Source organism: Lagopus muta, chromosome 10 (genome assembly GCF_023343835.1).
Source record: "Lagopus muta isolate bLagMut1 chromosome 10, bLagMut1 primary, whole genome shotgun sequence".
NCBI lineage: Eukaryota > Metazoa > Chordata > Aves > Galliformes > Phasianidae > Lagopus > Lagopus muta.
In genome coordinates this window covers 13,692,203-13,719,911 of record NC_064442.1, presented here as the reverse complement: position 1 = coordinate 13,719,911, position 27,709 = coordinate 13,692,203, and the positions used below count along the sequence as shown (strand labels likewise).

General features: G+C 42.4%; 2 protein-coding genes across 3 annotated transcripts in view; one reads left to right on the top strand and one right to left on the bottom strand.

The window, feature by feature from the left end:
* Positions 1 to 18,815, bottom strand: part of LOC125697973 (neuronal acetylcholine receptor subunit alpha-7) — a 40,748-nt gene extending 21,933 nt beyond the window's left edge. Inside the window, exons 1-2 of one of the 2 annotated variants that reach the window (XM_048955685.1) lie at positions 18,688 to 18,815; positions 17,070 to 17,209 (exon numbers count right to left, since the gene is read on the bottom strand). In XM_048955685.1, the coding sequence (XP_048811642.1) occupies positions 17,070 to 17,087 (18 nt within the window). In that variant the 5' untranslated portion in view covers positions 17,088 to 17,209; positions 18,688 to 18,815. Of the gene's footprint in view, positions 1 to 17,069; positions 17,210 to 18,154; positions 18,443 to 18,687 lie in introns of those variants that run through there. The other variant, XM_048955684.1, reaches the window with a different exon arrangement.
* The window catches only part of MYO1E (myosin IE), a 145,383-nt gene that overhangs the window by 6,748 nt on the left and 110,926 nt on the right, over positions 1 to 27,709 (top strand). The gene's annotated exons all lie outside the window — the stretch shown is intronic.

Genomic DNA, 27,709 nt, shown 5'->3' with positions numbered 1-27,709 from the left:
GATGGTCTATGCTGTTTTCCTGGTGTTTCTTTCTGATATTTTAAACATTTAGGGCTTGAAGGAGTATATAGATGATCAAAGTAGCTCCCATTTGGATCACTGTATTAAATCCTATCACTTCTCCTCAGCTGTAAGAACTTTGCTGCATGCTGAGAGCTGGTTTAGAGTTCTTTTTTCCCAGAACAGATGGCTTCCAAAATCTTGTCATTATCGGATTGACTCAACTATCACTAGAGGAAAGATTCTGTCTGAAAGGCTTTCTGTCTGAAAGTCCTTTTCTGCAAGCCCAAGAGAAGCTGGTGAAGGGTGGGGCAGGAGACATTCTGCAGGAGTTCTCATATCTAGGGAAGCTTTTTGGACAGCTTTAAAAGCTTTACAGCAAACTGCATTAACATCAGGTAGTCCAGGTCACTTGGTGTTCAGGTTGTGCTGGACAAGCAGCATAGCTCAGAACAAGCAAGTCAGGTTCCTTTTGTGCTGCGGGATGTCAGTGCGATGCTGCCTCGCTCTGCTTAATTCATAACTGTAATCATGATCTGTGATGGCAGATGGCAACTGCTTCTGGACTGATTATCACATTATTTAATGGTAGTGTGATTAATGAAAGGGATGTCGCTGGCATAAAAAAGATTTGAATGGTCCTTCACTCTTTTTCATAGGTAGAGGTATCAAAAACATGCTGTACATTTTTGCAGGATTTAACACTGTCTTTATTCTTTCATTTCCGATCTGATTTCTGTCTGTCTTTTCACTTTAAATAGTCTATCGGACTGATCACCTTAGGGAACACAGTCACATTACCTTACCTTGACCCTATGTTCAACAAAATATGTAAAAGAAAGATATATGCTTTCTGAAGGCCATTAACCTGGACAATATAAACTTTGTGAGGAATATTATCTGCTTACTTTCAAAGGGATGTCAGCACATGTAGCATCCACTGCAGAAAAAAGCAAGGAATATTGCTTTAATAATAAGCAATTCCTCATTTATTTTTACTTTGTTAAATGTCACCTAAACCACTGAAAAAGTAAGACCTAGGAAAAAAAAGCTACGTTGCTACTGTCAGCAGGGAGTTTAGCCACAGCAATGTGCAGCTGTGCCTCATGTTCCTGGGTGAAGATGGTTAATGCAGCAGTTTTCAGATCCACCATCGGGGAGCAGCCACACCTACTGTGTCACCTCTTTGAAAACATACAGCTACCTGGGAGCTGTTATCACATTGCCTTCCCTCTCGAAGAGAAGAAATTAAATATTTATTGAACAACAACAACAAAGTATAATTGCTTTATAGCACGGTAATAATACAGGCAGAGAAAAATGCTGAATCTATTTCCTTCCCCACAGATTTTGAATAATTTTTCTAAACAGAGCAACATGAGGAGGAGAAACTGATAGCACAAGAGGAGTATTAGAGCTGCAGGCCACAGGGCTGTTGGAAAACTGGGGGACAGTAGAACCATCAGCACTAACTGTGGGTTTTGCAACTTAAACTATGAACAACATTCAGTCTGAGTTTGCAAACTGCTTCCAGATGACTGAAATTAACGTGTTTTTTTTCTTTCATGAGAATGAATACATCACAGAAAACTCCTTACTTGTCACTACTTAAGCATTGGAGTCTACTCAGCTCCCCTTGTGTTCTAACCTGCAGGCACACTGAGCATTTCAGTTTCTCAGGGCCAAGACAGATACTGCATTTCTGGCCATAGGAGGAAGCAACACTGCTGTCCACTGATTAAAATGCTTCTTTGTAGGCGCCTTGGGTTTGAGGAGAGAAAATGTTTATAATCGCTGTCTATGTAAAGTCTTGTCTCCCCCACCTTCTATCCATTCCAGGCAATGCTTATAACTCCTTTGTCCCTTTTTTGCAAAACCCTTAGAAGGTTCAGTATTTTCTCTCCCATAAGTTAGCTAAAGATTTTCTACTACTGAGTGAATGAGTACAGTCAAATTTCCTAGAAGTTTCTTTTAAATAAAAGATTTCCTAAGCCCTATTAATCTTTTTCTTTCTCCCAAAAAGATTCATGTTAAATCTTCAGATTGCATCAGTGTTCTCAATGTTTTGGTCAAGAATTACATACAGCTGTTTTATGGGAACTGCTGGGTCACAGCCTGAACCTCTGATTGACCACCTGAGGTGAGCCATGAGTCAGCCAGAGCAGCACAGGTGAATTGCCTTCACCTGTGCTGCCGGAAGGGGTGGAGCCTGGCTGCATCCCTCCTAGACCTATTTAAGAGCTGCCTGCCAGGGGGGAAGGATCTCTGCTGGAGATCTGCTCTGCTGGAGTTTTGTGAGTGAGTGAGTTTGTGAGATAGGGGTAAGCTTTCTATCTATTCTCTTTTTTGTTATCATAGTCTGCTTTGCTTGACTCTCTTGTTTATTTTGTAACTATAGCACCTTGATATTCATTGATTATACAGCTGTATAGAAAAAAAAAGGACCAATTTGCTCTGTTGAAAAGCAAGTTCAGGTTCACAATGTCTTGAATTCTGTTTTGAGAAAAACTTTACCAGGTAAGAATTTTCATAAAAGTTTTTTAATTCCCAGAAGTGTTATTTATGAATTCAACGCATAAGGGGGTATCAGTTTTCAGAATCACTTTGAAATTGTATCACTTCTGACATCCAAGAATGAGAATCCTCAGACCAGAAGGCTGTTGAGCATTTTAAGGACCAGTATTATGAAGCTCTGGAGATGAGACACAGCTTGTTTCTAGCCTTCTTAAGCACCTCTTTGAACTGACCTCACTGACTCTGAACCTTAATAAAAGAAGTCTCTCATTATTAGCAAAAATGCTAGGTTCCTAACTGGCTCATCATGAGACTGAAGTTAATAATCGTAGTCTGAAATTAAAAATGGGCTGGCAGTCACTGAGAGACTGGTAAGGCACTTCCTATATAGATTTTCACTTTTGTTTGCTTGAATGTTATCCTACCAAAACCAGAAGGTTAATTAGTTCATTACCTCTTATCTTAGTCTCTCACACTTGCTCATTAAATGTTCTCGGCATCTTCTATCAAATTACTAGCACCTAATGAAGTCTTATCCCACCTCTTTTAAAATTGTGCTATGTTTAATTAGAGAAGGAATTTCTGCTTAATACAGCTTGGGGTTTTCTCCTTCTTACTCTTTAGGGCTATGCCCTGAGCTCTGTCTAAACTGAAAACGCCTGAATTCCCCTGAGAATAGGGGCTGGCAGGCGAGTTAAGCCCTTGTTAAATGGCCAGTTGGCAAAAGATACTCAAATCTACCGTTGGCTTCTGGCTTCTTTCAGTGATTCTCAGATGCTGTCAGATCAAGCTGCTGTCAAGTTGAGCTAAGGCTCATGGAAGCTGTCAGGAACTAAAGATAGAGCAGATATAATCTGTTGTATGAGCAGTGTTCTCCCAGCAGTATACCAGATCCTAGGTGGGATCCCTAGTGAGCTGCTAATGTAGCCACAGTGTAGAAATTTGCTATTAGCCTAGCTAGCTGTATGCAACTGCACAGTAAGTAACTTAAAACCATTTTCCCTTGTCCTGCTATTACCTACCCTTGTAAAGAGTTGACTCTCCTCCTGTCTGTGGCTCCCTTTGGAAGGCTGGAAGGCTGAAGCTCCCTACTGGAAGGCTGCAATGAGGTCACCCACAGCCTTCTCTTCTCCAGGCTGAACAAGCCCAGCTCCCTCAGCCTCCCTTTGTAGGGGAGGTGCTTCAGTCCCTAAATCGTCTTCGTAAGAATTGTTTGGGGTTTTTTTGTGTAGGAATAAATACCCCCATGTGGAGTTGGCAATGTGAAACAGGTTTTTAGACAATATGAAGGTGAAGGAAAAGGTAGGATACAGCATTTTTCAGATGAAAGGGGTTTGAATTCTTGATCCTTCTTTCCCACTTGATTTCCCTTTCACCATAAAAAAGTACTGCATTTACCCCTCCTTTCTCTAGTAGTCAGTGATATACTTATTTATCATTGAAAAATGTTTGGCTCAGCTTACAGCACATACTTCCAATTATGCAAAAAATGCAGTAGAAAGGCCATTATCAATGCATAAATAATATTCCATAACTGAGCACAAGAGCAGAAACAGGCCACAGAATGTTTCTGATTCCTTGAAAATGGGTGCAGAAAGTGCAAAATAATTTGACAGTCAGAATTAGAGGTAAATTTTTACTGTTTCACTGTACTTTTCCCAAAACCACTTCAAAGTTAAACGCATTATTTACACATTTTAATTATTTAGTGTTAGAAGTTTTGTCATATCAGTGAGATTTCCATATGAAAACTGAGCTCTGACAGCAAGTGACTCAGTGTTGTAATGATGCAGCCTACCACTGGGACAGAGCACTGCCTGAACAATGATGGCAGCTCTTACGAATAGTAACAACGGAGTTTAAGGTGGGGTGTTTTAGTGCCCAGCCTATTCAGCACGGTGTGCCAGTTCTGCATGGCTGAGTGCCTTGGGCTTGTGCTTTCTTCAGGCCAGCTCCCTTTGCATCATCTCTTCATTTGATTGTTTGCGCTGAATGCCTCCTGGAAGGCATTATTCTACACTCAGCCACTCCATGCTGCTAATGATATTTAGGACATCAAAGCCAAATTCAGCCCTGAGGTACCTTCACTGCCAGGATGATACTTGTCGGTCTGACTTTCACACCTTCCAACTCAGAACCTCAGGCTCTTTCACACCTTTAGGGATGAGGTATTGCAGTAGTGCTCAGGGCTTACCTAACTATCTCCTACCACATTAATATGGATTTTGCACTTAAATCTCTGAAATCCAACCTGAAAATGTCTTCCTTGCTTTGTGTACTTCATCATTAATTTATTTTAGCCTTTTTAATCAAAGAATTAAAATCTTAAGGCAAAATGAAATATGAATAGTTAAAGAGAAATTTGAAAACTTCTTTTCTATTGAGCTCTTAGTAACTTTCATTAGTAACTTCCAGAGCCTTTGTGAGAAAGAAAAATCTTCTTGTGCTGGGAAAAGAAGAGAGTACTTTCTTGGAAACTAAAAAGCTAATCAGTTTTCAGTTCATCTTGAACAAATTGAGAATGTGACTTGAGCAAATAATTGTCATACAAGATTTCATCATGCAAGGGCTGAAAAGAGAGGCAATTTTGTCACGCAGCATTTTGCTGCAGGATATCAAAGTCTGTTTGACTCAAGGGCGTGAACCAAAGGTAAAACAAAGTCAGGAAAACATGAAGTTCAGCCATCAGTAACATATTTCATCAACACAGATAATGATTCAATCTACTGGCAGAACACTACCACCCACCTGTAGGACTCCTTAGTGAACGAGGAGCCTGTCAGCCATGACAGCTATCTAGCAGTAGCAGTGGGCTTTTGACTACCCGAAGCTGACTTTACACCTGAACATTTATGTTAACGTATCTCCAAGCTGCTACCAGAACAACCCAAGCATAGGGAGCTTCCAGCTGCTGTGTTTGCTATGACTAGTGAAATTTTAGACTTAGCAAGAAAGAATGGCATTAATCACTTTCTATCTTACTTCAGAATGCTTAATATCAGGTAGGTTAGCCCAGCTGTTAGAACATTTACTAAAAGGACAAGGAAAATGATTAAGTGGGACTTAAAAACAGAGTGAGTTCAATTTGCTTTGAAAAACAGAATCGGCTTCAGAATGTAAGAGATGTAAAAGTAGTCCAGCTTCTCATGTTAAAAGAAACAGTGAATGAGAGGCAAGCTAGAAAATGAAGCAAGCTTGTCCATGACCCTGGATAAAAAACCTCAGTCTATGTTATCAGCTTATGTCTAATAACAAATACAAACTAGTCTCAGAGATTGACCCTCTAAAGTCATATCAAATGGTGCCTTGTGAGCCTCTGAGACTTTATCTTTGAGTGATAACCATCTTCTTGAGTAGCCACAGCCAGGAGCAGGCATAATTTTGCTTGGAATAGTCAGGTCAGAAGTCTCTGTAGAATTGCTCCTAACTGGAGAAAGTGGAGGTTTTTGCTGGGGATAACCCAGACTGGCACAGGTTGCTGCCGCTACCCCTTCTCACAGTTTTTAGGACTGTGAGTTGAAATAAAGGGCCACTCCATGATTAACTTAAATACTATATAATGTTATATGAGAAATGAACAGAACTTTGCTATAGGGAGACCCCCTCCTGATCTCCCTCCTTTCACTTGTTATGTAGTGAGTGCAGCTTATTGAAGTGCCCTAAATCTCTGGCTGGGCAGAACGCATGGCAATTCTTTGGCACATTCCCAACACAACCTGCTGTCCCAAGCACTTTCCACAGTCTTGAAGGATACAGAGTGGGAATTGGTTTCCATTACGTTTATAATCTCAGAAAAGTTTTGGCAGTCATGCTTGCTATTGCCAGTGATAGGGTTTTGTCCTGACAAGGGCTTGAGATTTCTTTCTACCTAGGTTTCACAGAAAAGGAGTGGAGATTATTAACAGCCTCATGATGTGTCATTTCTGTTACCATGAGGATGTGATTGTAATAGCAGTCATTTTTGTTTTTCAGCACATCATTATTAATAAGAGGTTGTATTTAAATTTGAACACATTCATCTGTGCGAAGACAAGCAGGGTCAGGCTAATTGAAGAAGCAGAGTACAGCAGAGCTAGTGCTGTGCTTCAGAACATCTTACTTGGGGGAAAAAAAATCTTTTGAAGAGAAGAGAGGGAGGTTGAATTTCTTTCAACTTAAGAATTCCCACGATTCACTGTCGGTTTCCCCCAGTTTAATTGTTACATATATTACATTTGCTAAAAACCCTGTTACATTTATTGCAAGCATGCAAGGTAATAACTGCACGATGTCACTTTATTTACAAATATGTCTTGATTCAATTGTATTCAATGGCAGACTCCAATTGAGAAGACTAAACCCTGAATTAGCGTTAAATATTGGCTCTAGGTGTTATCATTGCTGGTCTGACAAAAATAGGCCCTCTAGCTCATAATTCATGCTGGTTTCTGGAAGGTGCAGAGCATTCCCTTGGCTTAGAGGGAATAAAAGAGCTCTCACAGCCCTCCTTCCCAGTTAAAATGAGGGAATGGGAGCCTTTGAAGTTTTATATGCCTAGAGGTTAGTTGCAAAATATAGAAGTTGAAAGGTCAGGTTATAACATCTTGATGTAACAGCAATGCCTGGATAGCCTTATATCAAAGGATTCAACTACATCTTATTCTTTCTTATCTCTGTCTTTCAAAGTGTAGGCAAATTATACAAGAAGTAGCTAAAAAAAATTCCTGTAATAGTAATATAAACCATAACTATACCTCTAGATGTCTCAGGGTCTCTGTTCAGTCTAGGATACTGACACATCATTGTGGCAACTAAAAAATAGTGATTTCCTTTCATCCTCTACCCCACTGTGTGCTTTCAAGAAGTCTGTAGGAACTTAGTTATCTTCATGTCCTCATCCTTATCGAGGTTACTTGAACTTTACCAACAGATTCAGAATGAAAAGGGAGGGTAGTTAGGCAAAGAAGGGAGAAATGCAGGCACACAGAAACAGTCCTCCTTTACAGGATCTTTATTTTCAAGCTTCCCTGAGAATTCATATCACTAAAAAAGATACTGAGGAAACCGTGAGGCTGGCTGAGAAGAATATGCTGATGAAAATGAATGGTGTGTCTCTTTCTTCCCAAATGCAATAAGCATCATGACCAAAATGTCAGAACACCTACACAGTCCTTCAGGCTGCTGTTTTCAGCAACACAAAAGAGCAAACTCTCTCCTGTGAAAAGAGCATTTCTGCCTGATGCGGTCAGAGATGGAGCGAGCATGCCAAAATCCATAAAAATACTAATCTGAATGTCTTGAGCTCAGTGAGCAGTTTGACCAAACTCAGCAGTGCTCATTATTTTTATTGTCCTCTTCTTGCATTTAGTACTTTCGGTGGTGATGTGCAAAAAGCCTGCTTCTTTCCTCTTGAATACTGAACTGATACAACTGTGTAGCCAGCAAGGGTAATTGTGGGGCTGCCAACCACAGAAATCTCTTATTGCTTACAGCTGAACACAAAGAACTTGCCAGAACAATCCCAGGAGACAGTGCTATATCACTAAACGTGCATGGGGCCGCTGACTTTGCACATGGTAATCAACAGTCACACACATAACGCGGAGATGTGTTTATAGGCCATTAGACGTGGCTTCACATTTCTGCTAGATGATTTTGGAGGAATGAACTCCAGAGACTTCATTCTTTTGTTGCTGCCAATAAAATGCTTTGTTCTTATGCTCTTAGCACATCCCAGGATAGCTCTTGCTGAAGCTGGTGTTAACAGCCCCTCTTTTTTATAAATCAAACTCTGGTTTCAGTGAACAGCCATATGCATAAAAGCTTAAATGAAAGTTACATCTGAATTTAGGCTTCTTCTAGTTATTCTTGGAAAATAATCAATTGTAATGTTGAATATATTAAAAATTCAACATAAATTAGTTAGCACATTAAAAATAAATATTCAGGTATTTAAAACTCCAAATTAATTTAAAAGGTTTATTTTTCTACATAAGTGCTTGCGCTTATGCACTGCCTGCTGCCAACCCATTGTGACATCTAATTCCCATATCTTCCCCCTCCCCCTTCCATTTCTTTTAAGTTTTCTCAGCTTGGGAACAGTTGGGTCTGTTGAATAGCTCCATAGCCTATTCAAGCAAACATGGTGAGGGGTTCTGGAGAAAGATTCAAATCTGTATCATCTAAATTTGAAATAATTAACATTTGAATGTTTCTATGTTAATGTACTGCTCATAGATAGAAAAGTGTTTGCTTGCTTTCCATTGGCAATGCTTTGTTCTACTGTTGTCAGTGCTATTTGATTTGCAAATTACTGAAAACTTTTTATAGTATGTGCTTTTCTGAGGAGGAAAAAAAAGCAGTCACTGTATCTGTGCAGACCGTAATGAAAGAATAACACATACTTGATTGTTCGAGAGCCATAATCCACCTGGACTAGCAAATAAAGATGCTAAACTCGTACTGGTACTTGACTCCAGCCCTTGACTGCACACAGGTGCTCCAAGGATTGCTCTAGCAGCAGCTCCTGGCTTCCCTTGCCATCAGCCCTGGACATGCTGCAGCACTCCTCTGCCAACTGAAGGACCCCTGCAGGTCATGTTACAGGAGCAGAGCTGAGGCTGTGCTGCTGAGGTGTGGGTTTCATCTAGGAATTCATCCAGCCCACAGCATCTTCCCACTGCACTGCCAGGAGCCTTCCAGAAACAAATGGGTCCAGCGCTCAGATTCTGCCCCCGCTGTGCCTTTACACTTCAGTCAGAGCCAATTAAATCCAGCAAGAATCAACAAAATTCCTATCTTTACATGCACAGTTAAACAGGCTTTGTCAGTGAGCAGCAGATTATAGAGTGTGTAAGCAAGGCCATGTGTGCATAGGGATGCAAACTTTCATCATAAGTCACATTATCACTAGGTATCTGCTCACTTTTTGGGTTAATGGGGCATCTGTGCCGATGTATCTAGAAAACTAAGTACTAAGCTCACTGGCTGAGATGACTGGGTGAAAGAAAGGTGATGAAGAAAATATCAGCACCAAAATACATTGAATAAAAGAATTTAGAAGCACACGAAAAACAGAAAAATCCCAGAAATTACAGCAGCAATTTCTCTTTGCAGATCAGTATCTCACCAAAGCAGGGTTGGAGATGTGTTATCTGCTGGTTTTGGTACATTAATAATAAGAATATTTTAGGCTGTTACTTGAGAAGATCTATTCTTCATATTCTGTGTGGAAAAGTTCTGTTTTCTGTTATCATTCAGCAATTCTAGTAGGTATTAATCTGATTAAAAATACTGAAAATCATATTCCAGCGCCATCCTGCTTTTCTAAATTCTAAGAGAGATCACAGTAGGATGGCAAATGGCCGCAAGAGGAAAGTGAAAATATTTTCTCTTTTCAGCATGGAGGGAATAAAAACCAAGCTGTCAAGGGAGAGGAAAATAATGTTGGAAAAGACTTTTTCTAATGTACCCAAATGAATGCTAAAATTAAAAGAATAATGCAGATTTGTTGAGCTTCTGCCACAACCATTGTTTACAAAGAGGCTGCTGAGGTTTGATAAACAGCTTAGGAACTTCTCTAGGACAATTTCTCAATGAGCCTGTTGATGTGTTGTTTTATTTGCCTTTCCAGATTTAAATTTCTTTTTCTTCCTTTTATTATTTTTTTCTTTTTTGAGGAGCTGTTTGTTTTATAGTCTGTTTCTTTACAGAACCTGTTCTGCTTCTCTGAATGTCAGCATAATTTTCTCTTTAAAATTTCAAAATATTTCTCATTACTATCTTGCCCAGTGGGTCCAGGGTGTTTGATTGCAACTACTGAGCCTGCAGATTCTTATGCAGGCTTTCCTAAGTGCTGGGTGTGAAGTCATTGAAGTCAACTGTATACTTAGACTCTGTAAAATGAAACAAGGACAAAAGCTCTTGAATATATAAATCTAAGTCATACAAGTAAGCAGGGCAATGTGGGATCAGCGAACTTTGACTGAGTTCAGATAAACATAAAAAGTTTTTGTGTTTTCATTTTTTCCTTTGGTCTGCACAAGTGAATCGAACAACCTAAAGGAACAGAATCTCTTGAGATTCTGCTATTGCTCACTGGGTACAAAATAACTATTCAGCACTTTGCTTTCTTGTATCCAGAAATTTTAGAAGGACAAACTGGAAAATAAGTGAAAACTGTTGTGTAGTAAAAGCTTTAATTAGCTAGTTAACGATCTAGCTCGATCGCATCAGCATTAACAGTAAGCCAAAGGGATAGGGAAACGTGCATCAAATCAAGTCAAGCCAGTCCCATTATCTTCACAAGACAATGTTTAATTCTACTGTTGTCCTCAATATTCTGCAAACCCCTACAAAATGTAAGTAATCCGCTAATTTAATAAAAATATTCCTTATTCATCTTCTAGGTGATTAATGAAAATAATTAAGGATGAGATGGGTTCCTGGGGAATCGCACCATGTATCTAAATCCCACCATTTGGACAATCCATCATTGACAATCACTCTGCCATTTTATAACCCATTCTACAATCATGGCCTCACCCCCTAGGTTTGGTTTTTTTTCTGAGAATGTTATTTCAAAAGGCTTTACTGAAGTCAAACTGCATACCTTGCAGCAAGTAGTCGTGCAATCTGATACACATCACTAGAAGTATCTTTATGTAATGTGCCTGATTTTGCTGAAGAATGAAGAGTGCCTTATTCTTTCAGTAAGTTTTCAGCATTGTTCCCAAGGTGGAAGTTGGGGATTTCTGATCAGATGTTAGGGAAAAGTTCTTACCTTGAAGACAACTAGGTACTGAAACAGGTTTCCCAGGTTGTGGAGTCTGTCCTTGGAAGTGTTCAGTACTTGACTGGACACACTTTTGAGTAGCATGATCTATTCAGACATACTTGGAGCAGGGGTTTGGACTAGATGACCTCTGGAGGTCTCTTTCAAACTAAAATAAGACTGATTCTTCTTATCTAAATAGCAATAGAAACAGAGTTTGAACTACCACTGTAAAAGTCAGAGTATTCCAGTATTTTGTTTCTGTTTCTGAGCAGTGATTTGCAGTATAAATATATGACCATTTGGGGTTAATTTCTAAGGTTTCATATTCTAACTTCAGGGGAGGGAATTCCCATTGATGTTTCTCTTAACTCCACTAACTTAGAGCAAACATGAATGTCTTGGAAAAATGTCATTCTAGGCACAGCATGAATGCCTTCTCAATTATTGTATTTGTTTTCCTGTGCCAGTCCTTGTTGTGCAGGAACAGCACCACTTCTGTGTGTATTCCAGTTGCTCACTGTAAACCAATATGTTTAGAATAATCTTCTCTGCTGTTATTACTGAGATGGGTATTAGAAGACAAAGCATGAATGTTAGGTGCTTGCCTCCACTCAGTGCTGAAGAAAGGGGTGGTTGTAATTGTATCCAGTGTGGAAACTGCACACTTTAGGAATCTGTTTCACAAAAATGCATATACTGATTGCTTTTTACACAGCATAGGCTAGCTTCGTGCTCTATGCCAGCAGTGAAAGGCAGAGGCCATAGACCAGTGTTTTGTGCAGGTAGTGGAGTTTCCATCAGCTGAGGTGCAGAGAAAGTAAGTAGCTTCTCTGCATCTTGTCCTGTATTGTTTTGACACTGTGCTGAAACTGTGACCATGACCAGCTATAATTATCCACTAATCCCCCTTCCTTTACTGCCACTAACAAATGCAGATATCCTCAGTGTTTGCTGTTAGGATTTTCTTCCCATTATTCTTGTTCTGAAATTTTGATTAGTTTTCTTAAGTCAGATGTTTCCATACATTTTCCAATTCAGATCAGAGAAACATTTATTATGCCTATGAGTTTGATATACATTGCTTTCCTCCAAGGAGTTTTGAACCAAGATTTCAGCAAATCACGCAGGAAGTAGGCTATTTTTTTCTATTTTATCAAACTGCTTGGCATTTCTTATTTCAAGAAAATTGAAGCAAATAATTACAAAAACCAAGGGGCCACTTATTTCATCCTCTAATATTCTAATATCTCAAGTGTCCTTAAAGAGCATTTGTAGCCAGTTGGCTGTCTCCATTTTGTTTTCAGTTCAGAACAATTTAATTGTAAGGTTATTTGCAAAGGTTTAAGAGCACCAGCTTTTTATTTAGGCGTATAGGAATAAAGTGAACAGAAAGATACCTAGGATCTCTCCCTTGACTTGACACAGAAGCTTCCATTATTCGCCTTTCCTCTTCATCCCTCTGTCCTCTTGCACCTAAATTCTGACTTTCTCCCAAACTCCTTTGCTGTCCCTCTGGCCTACCATGCGTGTGGCCCCATCTCCATTCTAAGCACTCCCCACTTTCCTAGCTCTCTACTTTAATGTGTTTCAAAACTGCGTTTTTCATGTGCTGCCACTGTTTCCCCCCCGTAAGCAATACCTTACATAATTCATTATGTTTGTTTGCATCCACACTAGACAGTTCATTAGCTTAGTCTTCTACTTGACTAAACTAAGTTGGGAGCAATTTACACATCCAGTTCTCTCATTTTGTAGTCCTGATACCCATGTGCATATAAATGTTCAATACCAATAAAAAGATCTGCAAGGATAGGGTAGAAGTACCTGCTCGTTCTTGGAAGAAAAAGGTTAAACTAAAAATGTAAGGTAGGAAACCTCCACTGTACTGGGGAAGGGTTTCACGTACTCTTACCCCTTTGCTAAGTCAGAGCAGAATGGCAGAGACTCAAAGTAAAGACATGAGCATCTGGGATTCAGCCTGTTCTGCAGGGCATGTTTCAGAACTGCTCTGGATGGGTCTCGCTCTCAGTTCACCTTGTATCAGCTGAGAGGCCATTAAAGTGAATATATAAACTGCAAGATAGCGTGATGTGACATGTTTTATTTCAAGCTTGTTACACCAGTAATTGTTATTGCAAATAGCTGTCATTCCCAGCAGTGTTTGCTTTTTGTTGACAATGAAGAAAACTCATTTGTTTTATAGTGTGAAACTTAATTTACTTCATGGTTGGTTTCTTTCTTTGCCTGTCAATCCCAGATCTCAGAGAAATAAATGCAGTCAGATTTATAGCAAGCAGAATGAGCTGTAACTAAACTGCCAGGACAAAAACAGCAGCTTCTTAGTGATAATGAAGGGGATTTTTTTGGAAGGCATGGAGGATCAAAAACTCCTTCTGAAGCGCATTAGCTGTGACTGCCAGTCATGGAGTGTACCCAGATTGGCCAGTGATCTGTGGATATTTGCTCTTCAGTTCTGCTTTTTTATTATTAAATTGGACAACTCCAGAAGTTCTAACTCTGAAGATGACCATCTGCTGGCCTTTGGCCATTTGTCTGTCCAACAGCCATCCCCTCATACGGTACAAGGACACAGTTATACCCGTGTGAGGAGCATGAGGAAGAGAAAGCCCCATTCTTTAACAGATGTAGAATTGCAAGGGAAACCTTTATGGTAGAGATTCTATTCTTGGAAGAAGTCTCCAGGGTGCTCAGCTAATCCCATTCAGGACTCTTTCACCAATGATTTGAGGAGGACTTCTGTAACCTGCATCAGCAGCAGGAGGATTTGTCTACACAACAAACATTTCCCAAGGTAGTTAATATTCTAAAAGATGTTTAACGTGTTCAGGCCAAATAGATCTATACAGAATGACATCAGAGCTGCTCCAAAAGTAATACCTCCTATTTTATTATGTTGGCCCACGATGTCAGAGGCAAATATTGGTGGTATGGCAGTAGAAGTTGAACCTTCCCACCAATATTCCATTACATGCTGCTGCGACAGGTGGCAGCAGAGGAGCAGTCTGACAGAATGGTGTCTGACACGGAAGTGTGGATGAAGCAAAGGGGTACAGTTGAATTCCTTCATGTGGAAAAAATGGCGCCCATTAACATTCATCTATATCTGTTGAACATTTATGGAGACCAAAGAGTGGATGTGAGCCCAGTGAGGTGGTGGTTGGTGCATTTCGGTAGTGGTGACAGTGGGACACTGATGCTGGTGTAGATTTTTTTTACAAGTGTGGCATGCATGGTCTTGTTCATTGGTGGTGAAAACGCATAGCTAATGGTGGTCCTATGTTGAACAAGAGTGTTTGGCAGCTGAGAATTTGCTCTATCAAAAAGTATTATTGTGCTCTTTGTACCTGGAAATAAATAGGAGGCATTATTTTCAGAGTAACTTATGTATCTAGTAGTGCTAACAGTAACAAATTCAAACAGCAGAAACCCCAAAGCATCCAAGTTTTTTTTCTTGACTATCAAAGCAAACCAAGCACCAGATAAATGTTTCCTGAACACACAGTTGTACAGAATCCTTTGAAGCAAACCTCACAGTCCTGTACCAGAGCAGAAGGTCCTCCAGCAGCTGGAGGCTGATCCCCAGAGGGAGCTGCAGGAGAAGGCAGTGCTAAGCAGTGTGTTTGTAGTTGGAATGGGGTTTTATTGAATCCTGGTGTAAGATCCAGTGGAAACACCATGGTCATGATTTCTGCAGGAGTACATCAAAATATGTTTTAAGTGCTAAGTTAGAATAGGCCTTCAAAGTGGATAAGCTTTCCTGATATTCTAGCCTATTACTGCCAAAGATGAAAATCTAATTAAAACCAGACAGATAGGAAAGCACAGCCACAACTGGAGACTCCATCCAGCAGGAGCTCCTGCAAAGGCTTCTACAGGGTCTCCTGCTGCATCGAGCTGGGCTAGAGCTAAAACCATACAGACAGGTCATATGGGGCCTGGGGAGCCTCAAGGATACTTGTGCCCTGACCCCATTCTCCCTGCCATACATGGTGAGAGGTGTGAGCCAGCAGGAACAGCTGCAGCAGAAGCCTAAACAGCGACTTTCAGGCATTTAGGCCTCTGAAGCACTGTCTGTCCCATGCTGCTCTTCTTCCCGTTCCCTTCAGCTTGCCTTGCCTGCTGCTCTCTGCCAGGCCTCAAACACCCACTGCCATTCACATCCCACTGTTTGCTTTTACTTTGCGTGATCTAAAGGCATCTGATTAGAGGATGAATCAAAAAATTAATGTATTGCTTGTTAACACAGTACCATTTATTGGTTTTGTGCTTTTGCTCATTTTCTTGCTTGCTGGTCTGTTGTGACTCTTGGTGTCCAGATTCACCTAGTACTGTATCTGCAGTGTTCAATGTGAAGAAATCCACTTCTTTCAGAATCTCTAAGCTCACCCATAATAAGCATTGTTAACAACAAAAGCGTGCCCACAAACAGGTAATGTGATGCTCCTGTCACTGCATGAACCACTGGTACAGGCTCTTATCTCATGTCCAAGTTTGGGTCAGATAACCATCGAGCTGTGCACTGCTGGCTCCCAGGTGTCCATGCAGTATAGCCATAGCCAGCATGAGCCTGTCTGCCAGCACCTCTGGCAATTGTTGTGCTCTGCACAACACGTTCGTCTCTTGCCCTCATTCAGAGAAGCACGCTCCACACTGCTCTGTTGGCTGGCTGGTATTGCACATACTGTCTCAGCTGCTGCAGGCAGGCTATAAGTGATGTGTTTGCCTGCAGGCCTCAGTGGTGCTCGCTGATTACAATCACCTACTCTCACTTCAGCAAGTAGTAAATATCACACTTGAAAAACATTCCCTAGTTTTCATCCTAGGTCTAATAACTCTACAAGTTGCAAAAATGTTTATAGAAACTGTGAGAATTTAAAGCTGTAGAGTTCTATGTGTGTGCTGACCTTTAGATACTACATGAACAATGCCTGGATCTTGGCAACCAGCAGCCTGTAAGGGAACTGAATGCAGGCTGCTTGTCATGAATAATCCCATCCTTTTCCTGAATCGTGTGGTGCCTTGGACTTTAAGCATCTAATAGAAAGAAGATGGAATTTGGAGGGAAACTATTAGTTTAAAGTAATTATCTTCTTTACTAGTGGTCAGAGCTGGCTGAATTCAGTACAGTTAAGTGCTGTAAGCTTGCTTACATGTACAGTTTGACTTCAGTGCAGCTGTGACAGAATAAAGCTTAAATTACTCATAACGGAAACCAAAAGATCCTGCCTGGCAGGCGCTGCACAAGAACGTCCATCGCTATACCAACTAACTGTGGCTATAAATAAAGCAGATAAAAACTAAGTAGATAAAATGTAAAGACCTTTAAAAAGTCTAAAGAAGATTAGAAACAATATAATTTAGATTTTGGATTGAACATCCTCTTCCTTCTCACTGCTATCCCATTCTCAGATAAGCAGCTCTTCAATAACCACCAGCAATCACTGCCTTTGTTGATGCATATTCCCCCATGGGCTGAACTTGATGATTTAAGTACAGTTAAGGATTCAAAAGGCAAAGTATAATAAAGTTTCATTTATGTATTTAATACTGGTAAGAGTGTGGGGAATACTGGCAAGAGCTGAAGGAAGAAGAAAAGCTTTACTGTTAAATTTAAATTTACATTTTTTCCTTTTTTAAAGGCAAAATTTGGCATTGCATCTTCAATACGTGTGCTTTACAGGGTCTTGCAGGCTTCCTTTCCCACCACATATCTCCATTCTGGGAAAGGAAAAAATCCATCTTCTTAAATAAATAGTTTCCTGTAAGGTTACAGACTCACCACATCCATGATCTGCATGAGGCTGAGAGTGAAATAGACAGTGAGTGGCTGGGAGTCATTCGCAACCGGTCGTTCCAGAGGGTTGTAGTTCTTCAGCAGCTCCTTGTACAGCTTCCTTTGGAACTCTCCTTGCAGGGACTCTTTGGGCATAGGAAGAGAGAAATCATTAGGATTCTGCATGGGAAAGTAAGGCTCAGACATATGTTCTTTTCATCCTACCAGATATTATGTAGCTATTATTACTTTACATGCTGCATTCTTGGAAAAACAATTCATGTAGTTCATCAGTTGCAATGGCAAAATGTTTTGCCAAATGCATTACCACTCTTTTCACCCCAAAGGGGATTTCCTTTCTTGGCTGTCCAGCAATGGTAAACTTGAAATGGCAGTGACCCTTTGTCATCACACACACTCTTTGGTCGGGCAGAGGAGTGATGAGGAGGCAGTGCAGTGCATTTTGGCACACATGTCCTGGCACACATATAACCAGGGGGCCACAGCACAGGTGTGGCAGGGAGCATCAACCAGACAGTGGAAGAAAAATGGCTCCTGGCGAGGACTGAGCCGTGCACCCCGACTGCTTCGAACTGAGAACTCTTCGGGCGAGTACTCTGCTCTGTTCTCTGTGCAGTCAGCTATCAGCAAAGCGTGGGTACTGGATCCCTGGCAGGGATGATAGGTGCTACATTAATGTACGTGATAATATTCGGGGATTTCTGTCCTACCGAATCCAGGGAGGATCTTTATTCTGCCATTTTCTATGGAGGGAGAAGGAGCTCCGCACGGATGGAGCAGAGCAGACCGGGCACAGAGGCAGTTTCGGGAGGAAAGGAAATCTGGGTCAGAGAGGAACAGGTCCTCTAACGTGCCCGCTCCCGTCCCCACTCTAGACAGTTTCCTTTCATTTTAGGTCCCGAACTTCCCCTGTAAAGCAGCAACAGTGCCCTGGGGGAGTTTGTCCGGCCATCTCCCCGCTCCGTCCCTCTCCCCGGTCCGCTCCCGGCAGCGCGGGGCCGCTGCGCAGCGAGGCGCCTCCAGCCGCCGCGCCCGCTCCCGTGCCCGGCCGTGCCCGCGGCCCCACTCACCGCGCACGAGCCCCGCCGCCGCCAGCAGCCACAGCATCAGCGCCCGGAGGCCCATTCCGGGAGCCCGGCAGCAGCGGAGCCGGGAGCCTCCGTTGCCGCCGCGGACCTCTCGTCGTCCGGCCCCCTCCTGCGCCCGCGCGGGGCTCTCCCTGCGGTGCCGGCTCCTGCGGAGCCCGGTGCCGCCCGCCGCCGGGGTACGGCCGCCCTGCCGTGCTCGGCGCCGGCCGGAACGGGAGCGGAGCCGCTAGCGGGAGCTTACCGCGGGCGGAGCGGCGTGGCGCGGCAAGCTCCGGCGTTATAGAGACCGGAGCGGGAGCCCCCTCCCCGTGGAAGCCCGCCCGCGGCCCCGGCAGCCCGCCCCGCCCCGCCCCGCCCCGGGCTGCCCCCGAGCGCTGCCCGCCCGCGCCGCCCGCAGCGGGAACGGCGGAGGCAGCGCGGCGGGGCCGGGGATAGCGGGCAGCCAGCCCTGCCTTACGGCCCGGGCAGCCGCGAGCAGCGGGAGCCGGATCCCCGGGGCCGCCCTCCCTGCTTACCCCCTCCTCATGCCGGGGGCTCGGTCTTTCTCCCGCGCGGCGCCATCGATGGCAGCTGTCGTTGTGGAAAGCGGCCCCGAGGGCAGCAAGTGACCTGGGCAGGAGAGCACCTGTCCGTGCTGAGTGAAACAGCGGCAAGGAAACAGTGTGAGGCTCCAGGTGGGAATTCGGCTTTGCTGAGGTCTTGGAGAGGAAGGAGGTGGGCAAAACGATGTCCTCTCCCAGAGCACGCATGGCTGCTCAATCCTCAGCAGAGGTGCAGGGCCATGGGGTCAGGTGTGCAATGGTTTGTCCATTTACAGAAAAAATAACTTGTGCTGAGGAGTGCTGCGTTTAGCACTTGACAAACAGGGAACTGAGTGAAATGATGCCAGCATTCCCGCCTGGTGTAGGTGCACCTTGCAAGCTGGAAAGCAGGCCCAGAAAATTCAGAGCATCTTGGTGATCATCAGGTTCCTGTTTGCAATTGACATTTGTGACATTGTGTGTAGGTGGTCAGCCCAAATCCCCGAATCTCCAACCTTCAGCTGCTGCGTTAAACGAAGATCCAGGCAGCTGCATTCAAGGGAGGATGCCACGGAAGAGCCTCCCCTCTGCAAGAGGTAACAAAATGTTTGTTCTTCCAGTCACCCAGCAAACAGCAGGCGATTAGCCCATGTTCATTCCTAGATTTTAAAGTCCAGGTAATTTGTTTTGTGTTAAGCACTGATCTAACTTATGGAGGCACTGTTCAAATGTTTTTACATGTTGAGCTCAGGACCAGATGAACGGAGACAACCTGAACAACCCAGCATATGCATGCATTGGTCATACAGGCACTTATATATGGCACAGTGGAACCATGCCCCTTTGGAATGAGCCAACCTGAAAATCAGCAACAGTAATTCTCCTACAGACCAGCTCACGCAGGAACATACCCTGATAGAATTCTCAGGTGCTTTGGAATTGTCTAGGTTGAGTTTTATTTCAGTTTATTTTAGTTTTCAGGGTGGTTTTTTTGTTTGTTTGTTTTCTGTGCGATGTTGACCTTCTTGGAACAGCTAGCAAAGAGGAGGAATGTGTTGCTAGGAGCTCCATGTTCCTGTCTGAGCAGCCAAGTGTCATCCATTTGTAATGAAACCCTTACCTGGCAGTGCTCTGAGCACCTGGCTTTTACCTCTTCTTGTTTTGGAAGGGAACTCCCTTCCTCTTCCTCCTGTTATCCACTGCTGTAACAGCACAGATACCTCAGATTATTTCTAGATGGACAGTCAACAGCAGAATTGTTCAGACAGCAAATTTGGAGAGGAAATGTACAGTTCAAGGCTGACCTCTGCTGTTGGCTCATTTTGCTCTGCACATTGTTTTGTTGATGGCTGCCTCTCCGCAGCCGCTGAAGGCAGGATCACAGTGAAAGCACTGGGAAGCTTGCACAGCCCAGGGTGCTCAGGAGCCCTTCTCTTTAAGCCACATCAGCCCCCATCTCCAGACTTGCTTGCACCAGACCTCTGCATCTCCTTGCTTCTTTGTTCCTTCTAGGCCACACAGCCCAGAGGAGGTGGACTTGCTGCCTCACAGAGCTGCTGTGTTTGCGCACCAGTACTTCCAGGAGTGTCCATATTGTACAGCAACTGGGAATGCAGAGTGAAAGTACTTAGAGCCATACTGCTAAGGTTGCTTCTTTACTCCTCCAGCTCACTGGCCAGAAACTCATATTCAGAATGATGTCTTCTGAATTATTACCTGTTTAACAATAGGAAATCTATCAGACTTTAGTAGCCTTGCATAAAATACTCAACAATCTGTGGCCAGCAGAGGCTCTGTCCTTGGCCTCCAGCTCCCACCAGAGATAGAGTCCCATTCCTCCTAAGCTTTAATTCTTCTTTGTGTTTGCATCATCCAGCCGGGTGATTTGGAGAGAGCCATCACCTCTCCTCAGATAAAGCTTTTCTAGATGCAATGATGAGTGCAAATTCATCTCACAATTGCAGGTTGTAAAAACTGCTGTGGGACTGCCACCACTTCAGGGTGTTTGCCTGAATATGGACAAGCCCTTAACAGTTCATTTGCCATGCATGTTGGACATAATTATACAAGGCAATCTGTCTTGTATCTGTATTGCTTGTGAATATCCAATATATTCACAGAGACAACAGTATGCACAGATCATACATCTTCACAGGAAGGTCAGGTATAAGAAAATGCTTGTGGTGCTAGCATTTACCTAACGTCAGTGTGCTTTTTGTTCCTTTATGTAGTAAGCAAAGAAGTGCGTGCATCTTGTGCAGAAGGCGCACATCCTCACTTGGGTATTATTTCAGGAGTCTGAGTGAGGCACAAAGCAATTGCAGAAACACATTGGCATTTTGAGTTTGTGACTATAGAAAAATAAGCTATTTCCCAGTTTTATTTATAAGGCTGATCTAGGACATTGGTAAGTTCAAAGAACCGGGGACTGAAGCTCATTAAGAGTGACTCATGTGGTCATTACAAGATGTTGCAGGGATTGTAATATTCCCCAGTGTGAGGAATAGCCTTGTCTTCTGTCTGCACTGGTTACAGGCAAGCAGGCAAAAGCATACAGCTGCCTCATGTGATGGAAGATGGTAAGACAGCCCTGAGCTTCGGCTGGGAGAAGTGACCATCTCATACACAATCTGAAAGCGCCTGCAGTGCTTTCTGACTTTGATCTAATATTGTGAAACTGCATGGGCCCAGGGCTTCCATGGGCAAAAAAATCTGCTTCTCCTACTTTTAGGGAAGAAGGTAGACTGGGCAAGGATTTCAATTGGAACTTCCAGCAACTGTTAGATGAGACATGCCTACATTAATTTTAATGTTCTCAAATTAAACTAATTACCTCTTTGATTGTTGCCTTTATTTTTGGATTTTTATGTAGTGTTAGTAAAGGAGTCTCATGTTATTAGTTACTCCCTCTTGTTTATTTTTCACAAGTAATAGTCTCAATGGTGGAGAATGCATCTGTGATGACTTTGATTTTCTTCTGTGCCTTAAAAAAATGGCCTGAATTCTTTGCCAAGATGTAACAGATAGCTTTGGTGATGACTTTTCCACTGAAGGACAAATTAGTGCTTTGAAATCTGGTTATTTTTATAACTGAACTTATTTTCTATACATCCACTCTCAAACAGAAGTTCATGAAGGTTATCTCTTACTAATTTCTTAGCTCCTGCAGCAATATGTGATTTCCAGAAAACAGTACATTCCCCAAATTGCTTTTTGGTTGGAAAGGATAAAAAAAGGGCACAAACTGTTCTGTTGTTAAGAACAACAGAGCTTCTGCACCCCTACTTTGCAAAAAGCAACAACTGAGAGAGTTGCTGTAATTCATGTGCTCTTACGTGAAGAATAACAACTCGTAAAATTTCCCTAATGAATTTGTGTAACTAATGAGTGGTGCCCGTGGCCATTTCTATAATGCCAACATTATAGAATGTTCTGGATTTCATCCTCATCCCTCACTGCTGTTAGCATACACATACATTAGTGTATGAGTATAGCAATTAAACAGCAGTGGGAGCAACACTGTGGAAATGTGCGAGAAGAAAACGTAGACTCTTCTGGTAGCTGGAGCTAAGGCTGAGTAATATGGCTGGTCCTGCGGCAGAGGCGCACCGAGGGCTGCTGGGCTTTCTCAGCATTGCTGCCCTGCCCTGCTTTTTCCTGCTGAGAGCTCTCACCGATTTTCATTTCTGCCGTGCTTAGCACATTTCCACTTTGATTCTGTAACAGGAATGACTTGTTCCTCTTTGCTTCACCTCTGCCATTTTCAGTCCCTTTGAGTCATTCTGCAGTCCCTGGGCCTGGCCCTCATTTCTCACTGACGCGGAGTTCACAGCTGCACACAGTCCCTTTGCCGTCTTTTTGCATGAGCGTGAACAACTGAAAGTTGGCAAAATTGATTTTCTTCACCCTGGTTAATTTTAAATAACTTCATAATGTAGGGTTCGCAGAAGCTAATTAAAGTTGACAAGAAATCTGCATGTTAGGCCTGCGGCTTTAACAGCTCCTCATCTAAAAGCATCTGAAAATCAACCTTATTTATCTTATCCTAAAGCAACGCACTGCAAATTTCTCTTTGCTGAAAAAATTGCCATCTGGTAAAATTTAAATAACACGAATTCCACAAAAGAGGGTGGTTTCATCTGCAAAGACCATACTAATGGGGCTTTGACCACAAAGTTAAGCTCTAATCCTTTCAAAGATGGAAATGCTTGAACAATTATATTTTTTCCAGGCAGTAATGTTAAGTAATGTTGTTCCAGAACTGGGAACATATTTGTTTAAACTGCGGTGATGTGGATGAGGCAGGGGATAGGAAACAGACTAGTCTTGGGAAGTCACGTTTCTATGAATGGGGTTTCTAAAACAAAAAGTAATCTGGATGTTCCCTTCTGCTAAAAAATGCTGACTTTTTCCTTTAGAACACTAAGGCTTATGTGTAGGTTTGTCACTTAAATATGTTTTTAATAGGGGTGAGGGGAGAAAGAATTTCTTATTATTCAGGTCTCTGCATTCTGTCCTGGAATGCATGGACTGCAAATTTGCATGTGTAGTTTGTATGTTGTAAAAAACAGCATTCCCCAGTACATCTCCCAGCTTCTCCCACAAGTCTTGGAATCACCCTTAAAGTAAATCAGCCTGGTACATGTATGATGATTTTAATTAATCACTGCTGCTGTTGCAGTTGATATTCTTTAAGCATTTAGAACAGACATCGTATCTCATATATCCTATTTATATCTTATATTGTAAATGAGGTTGTGTCCTTTCTCTGTAATTGCATCCTTTGCAGCCCAGCACACTCCTACAAAGGGACAAATGGCACAGCAGTTCATAGAGGCTGCAGCAGTGCTCATCCCGCACGGCTCGATGCAGCGGCTGCCTGCTATGCTGCAGTGCTAGGTGCTCATCGCCTCCAAGTGGGGACAGCTTCACCTCTTGCAAAGGACAGCATTCAGAGAATGGAAACTAAAAATGAGTAATTTCTATTCGGATCCTTCAGAGGCAGGGAGATTTTCAAAGGGTGATTCCTTATGGGACTAGGAGGAATTCTTGAGCCACTTTGAGATAGTTTTGCTGATGAGGACAGACCTGCGGCTGCGACAGCAGCTGATGAACATCACCACCATTGTGTTTTCTTAAGCAATTAATGAGTCTCAGCAATTACAGTCTGTTTTTCTGGTCATCTGGACAGTTGTGAGTCTGAAGATCAAGTGACAGCTTAGACAGTTATGTTTGCAGGATGGCAGGTTGTCACAGTACACCCAAATGAGGACATGTGACTCTGAAATAAAAATTCATTAGGTATCAGAAGACCACATTTAACAGTAACTTTCTTCAGTGGGAAAAGGGAGACCCCTAAGCAAAGCACATGCTTTCCCGAGCAGTTCCGGCTGTCAGTGTCTGCTGTTGCCTGTTTACTGCCAGGCTGAATCCTTTTCCCTGTCTTGGGCAGCTGCTTCATTCTGCCTGTCTACTTCTGCAGTCTCTTCTCTATCTTTTCATTATTTGTCTTAATTCATGTGCTAATACTTCTTGATGAAATGGCCCTGTACATGAATGCGGACATACCACAGGGAAAGAATGAGGGAAGCATTATTTAACTGGGCTTTAGGTCAAGGGCACTGAGGGTGTGAGATAGATAGCGGGTGCTGCTGTATCACTGGGAGGAGCTGGAACTCCCATAGGCATATGTTTTGATGGAAAATTCACAGCAAAAAATTCAAATTGGTCCATTTTACCTCAATACAGAAATGAGGAACCCAGGCACAGTTTGTCCAAAGCGCTGAGGAAGATGAGGTGTGCGTTTGCTGTATTCAGAAGTGCAGGCCGTGTATTTCTGAATGGGCAGCACAGCAGAACCATGCTGTGGCTTCCCAAGCATGGCAAATAAAACCAGCAGAAAAGGCCTGCTGCCTCCCAGGGCTCTCAGAAACAGCCAGGCATGTAGGAGTAGTGGGTCCTTCTTCCAGCTGCACTTCTGCTGTTATTGCTTGTGACAACGTGTGGGATTTTTCCTACTCATTCCTGGTTTCAAAGAAGACTGGCCAGCCGGTCTACTCATCACAGCACTCTGACTGCACAGCCAAGGACTGTCGGTGGGCGTAGTGAGTGTCAGCAGCATTCATCACGAAGCAGAAGAATGTACACAAGCAGTTCTGACTGTTGCAAATGGAAGGGGGAAGGAAAGCCCAAAGTGCTGGATATGGGCTCCCTGTGCTCAGCTCCAGCTGTTAGCCTCTTCATGCAAAGGGAGGAGGCCTTGTGTCTCTGCTCTTGCCGGTTGGGATTCTGGCTCATACATGGCTCACATAGCGTATGGCTTGTCAGTAGTCCTGAGGGATTATTGGGGTGCATTTTAGCACATACCTGGAAAATAACTATACCACACAGCATGCAGTTGGAATGAGCCAGATGGAAATAACAGAGCAACTGATGTTTCTGATCTGGCAAGAGGTGTGCGCAGTTTGGGGTGAGATCCCCTCAGAATCCCTGGAGTGCTATCGGCAGATTTCAGATGTATATAAGATTCAGTTGGTATGTTTTGCAAAGCACATACATTTATTTTAAGCACAAGTTTGGGACTCATTTATTTCCACATTGTTCAGAACATACTGAGGTGCTTGACTAAAATGAGGCTTGCTGAGCAACAAGTGCCACAGAGCTGAGCTGTGGCCAGAGAGGGAAAGGTGTGCTTGTGTGAATGGTGTCCTACAGTCAGATGTTGAAGTAATGCATGTAAATGGAGTCTGAAGCCTTATGAGTCTTATCTCCTCAGCAATGAAGAAACTACTGAAGGAATGACTTGATGATGGTTGCAGCACAGATACATGCAGTAACTACTTTATGAGCAAACTGTTTGGTAGCACTGAAATCAGACACGTTGACAAAGGCCTTCCTTTGATTTTAAAGTGATCATTCTTAATATAAAACTGCTCTGTTTTTCAGGGAAATCAAGAGGACTTTGTAGACAGGAGTGAATGCAAATTGCTTTCAGTGTGCTTAAATTATATGTAAAACAGCATGCTTTGTTCCTACCATTGTTATGAACAAATCTATTCAAAAACTTCCTTCTTGTATGATGGAGAGGATGAAAAAAAATGGAAAAGAGGAGAATGGGGCTGTGAATTAGAGAAAAGAATAGCTTTGTTTCTTTCAGACATTTTAATTATGTTGAAGGTGTTTTTCAACCTTGAATAAGCTTTCAGGTGTTTCCTATAGCACTAGGTTTGCAGAAGGAGTTTTAGACCACTAGTTGCTTTACTGAATAATTATAAGATACAAGATAATGACTAAAATGGATTAAAAACCTGACCTAAATTCATCTGCTGATTTGAACAACATAGTTCTTACATTCAGAGGTAACCTTGCATTCACACAGCTCTGAGTCTCTTCCTCTGCATGTCTTGATAGAATGGATGCAGGAGGCCAAATCCATGGTTTTGTTAACAGTATTGGTGCTGAATTTGACTGATTGATATATGATAAAAGGATTAGAAAAATAATCGTGGTTATTGGAGCAGGGAAATACAGCAAAATATGTAAGAGAGCTTATGGAAATCTTTCTGTTGTCATAGTTGAAGTTGATTTTTCAACCAGAGATGTTTGGATACCTGGAGTTTGTTTATTGAAACTGTGTCTTCAGAGAGTTGTCTGTTATTACTACATATAGGGAGCATATTCCAAAGTAAAGCAGTGCTCCTGCTGTTGCCAATTCATGTAACTGAATCTTTGTTTTTAATTGAAGCTCTTGCTTCTAATAAGTCCTCTGGGAGGCCTAAACAAAAATTCTGTGGATCTCTTTAACGGCTGCAATTGAAGGTTATCTTTGTCACGGTCAAGACTGTTACTTTGGATTCCTGCTTAATTATGAAGATAATGCAGCGTGGCAGGTCAGAGGCAATAATGGCATTGCTATTGCCAGGCTGCATGGACAGCTTATAAGCAGCTGAGGTGGCTTGAATATTTTAATTTAATTTATCAACTTGCTGGTGCATTGTCTGCAGGAGTGATATTTGTAACCTAGATTTCCATGTATTCACACGATGATGACCCATAGACAAAATACATTGATAATAGTACAGTTTTCAAAAGCACTGCAACACATATCATACATTCTAAAGAGCTTCTGATCATCTGGGAGCTTAAGTCTTAAAGACAGCCAAAGAATTTATATGCCTAAGAGCAGGTTTTCTAAGCAGACAGCTGCATTTTATTCTTAGGAGTGTGGCTTTTAATAAATCACTTGAACATTAAAAAAAAAAAATACAGTATCTCTTGCATTAATTTTAGTGTTTAAACATAGAGTAATGAACTCATTTCAATGGGTTGATTTGAAAGTTTTGAATATCAAAGCCCAGAAATCCCCAGATAAGCATGTTGCAAGAACATTATTTCCCCACACATCTCTTGTAAAATGGGGAATCAGCTGAACGTGTCTTATATAAGCTAAGCAAAGGTGTTAGCTGACTGCTGAGCTCGTTGGGGTATTTTGTGACACAGGTCTGGTAACTGCCTTGTCAGCATCATCTCCATTTGGTTGGTTCACTGAGCAGCAGATTGGCAGTAATACATTTTTCTTTACCGTTGACTCTGAAGTTGAGTCCCTCCAGGAAATCATTCATTTCTCTAATGCATTCTGAGCTGCCCTAGGTTTTCTGTGGCTTCTTTGTCTGCACATAGCAGTATCTTTGATTTATGCATTAGGTTACCAAGTCCAGCCCTAAATTGCAATGTAATTGTATCAGTTTTCTAGTTTTAGGAGGATGTTACAGGTTCAAGAAAGCAGCAGGATTTCTTTAAGGAGAAGGAAGTGCATTTGTTCTGTGAAGGTGGAGCTGCCCAGGTGATAAGAGCAGGACACTGATAGGTTCCCACCTGAGGAAGTCTGTCTTTTGGGGTTAAGGATGGCAAAGAGAGAGATGCTTTATTAAGACCATTGACTCTATTAGAGTGGCAGCTTTTTTAATTTGTTTGTTTGTTTTAATAACTGAATTGATATCTGCCTAGTTAATACAGC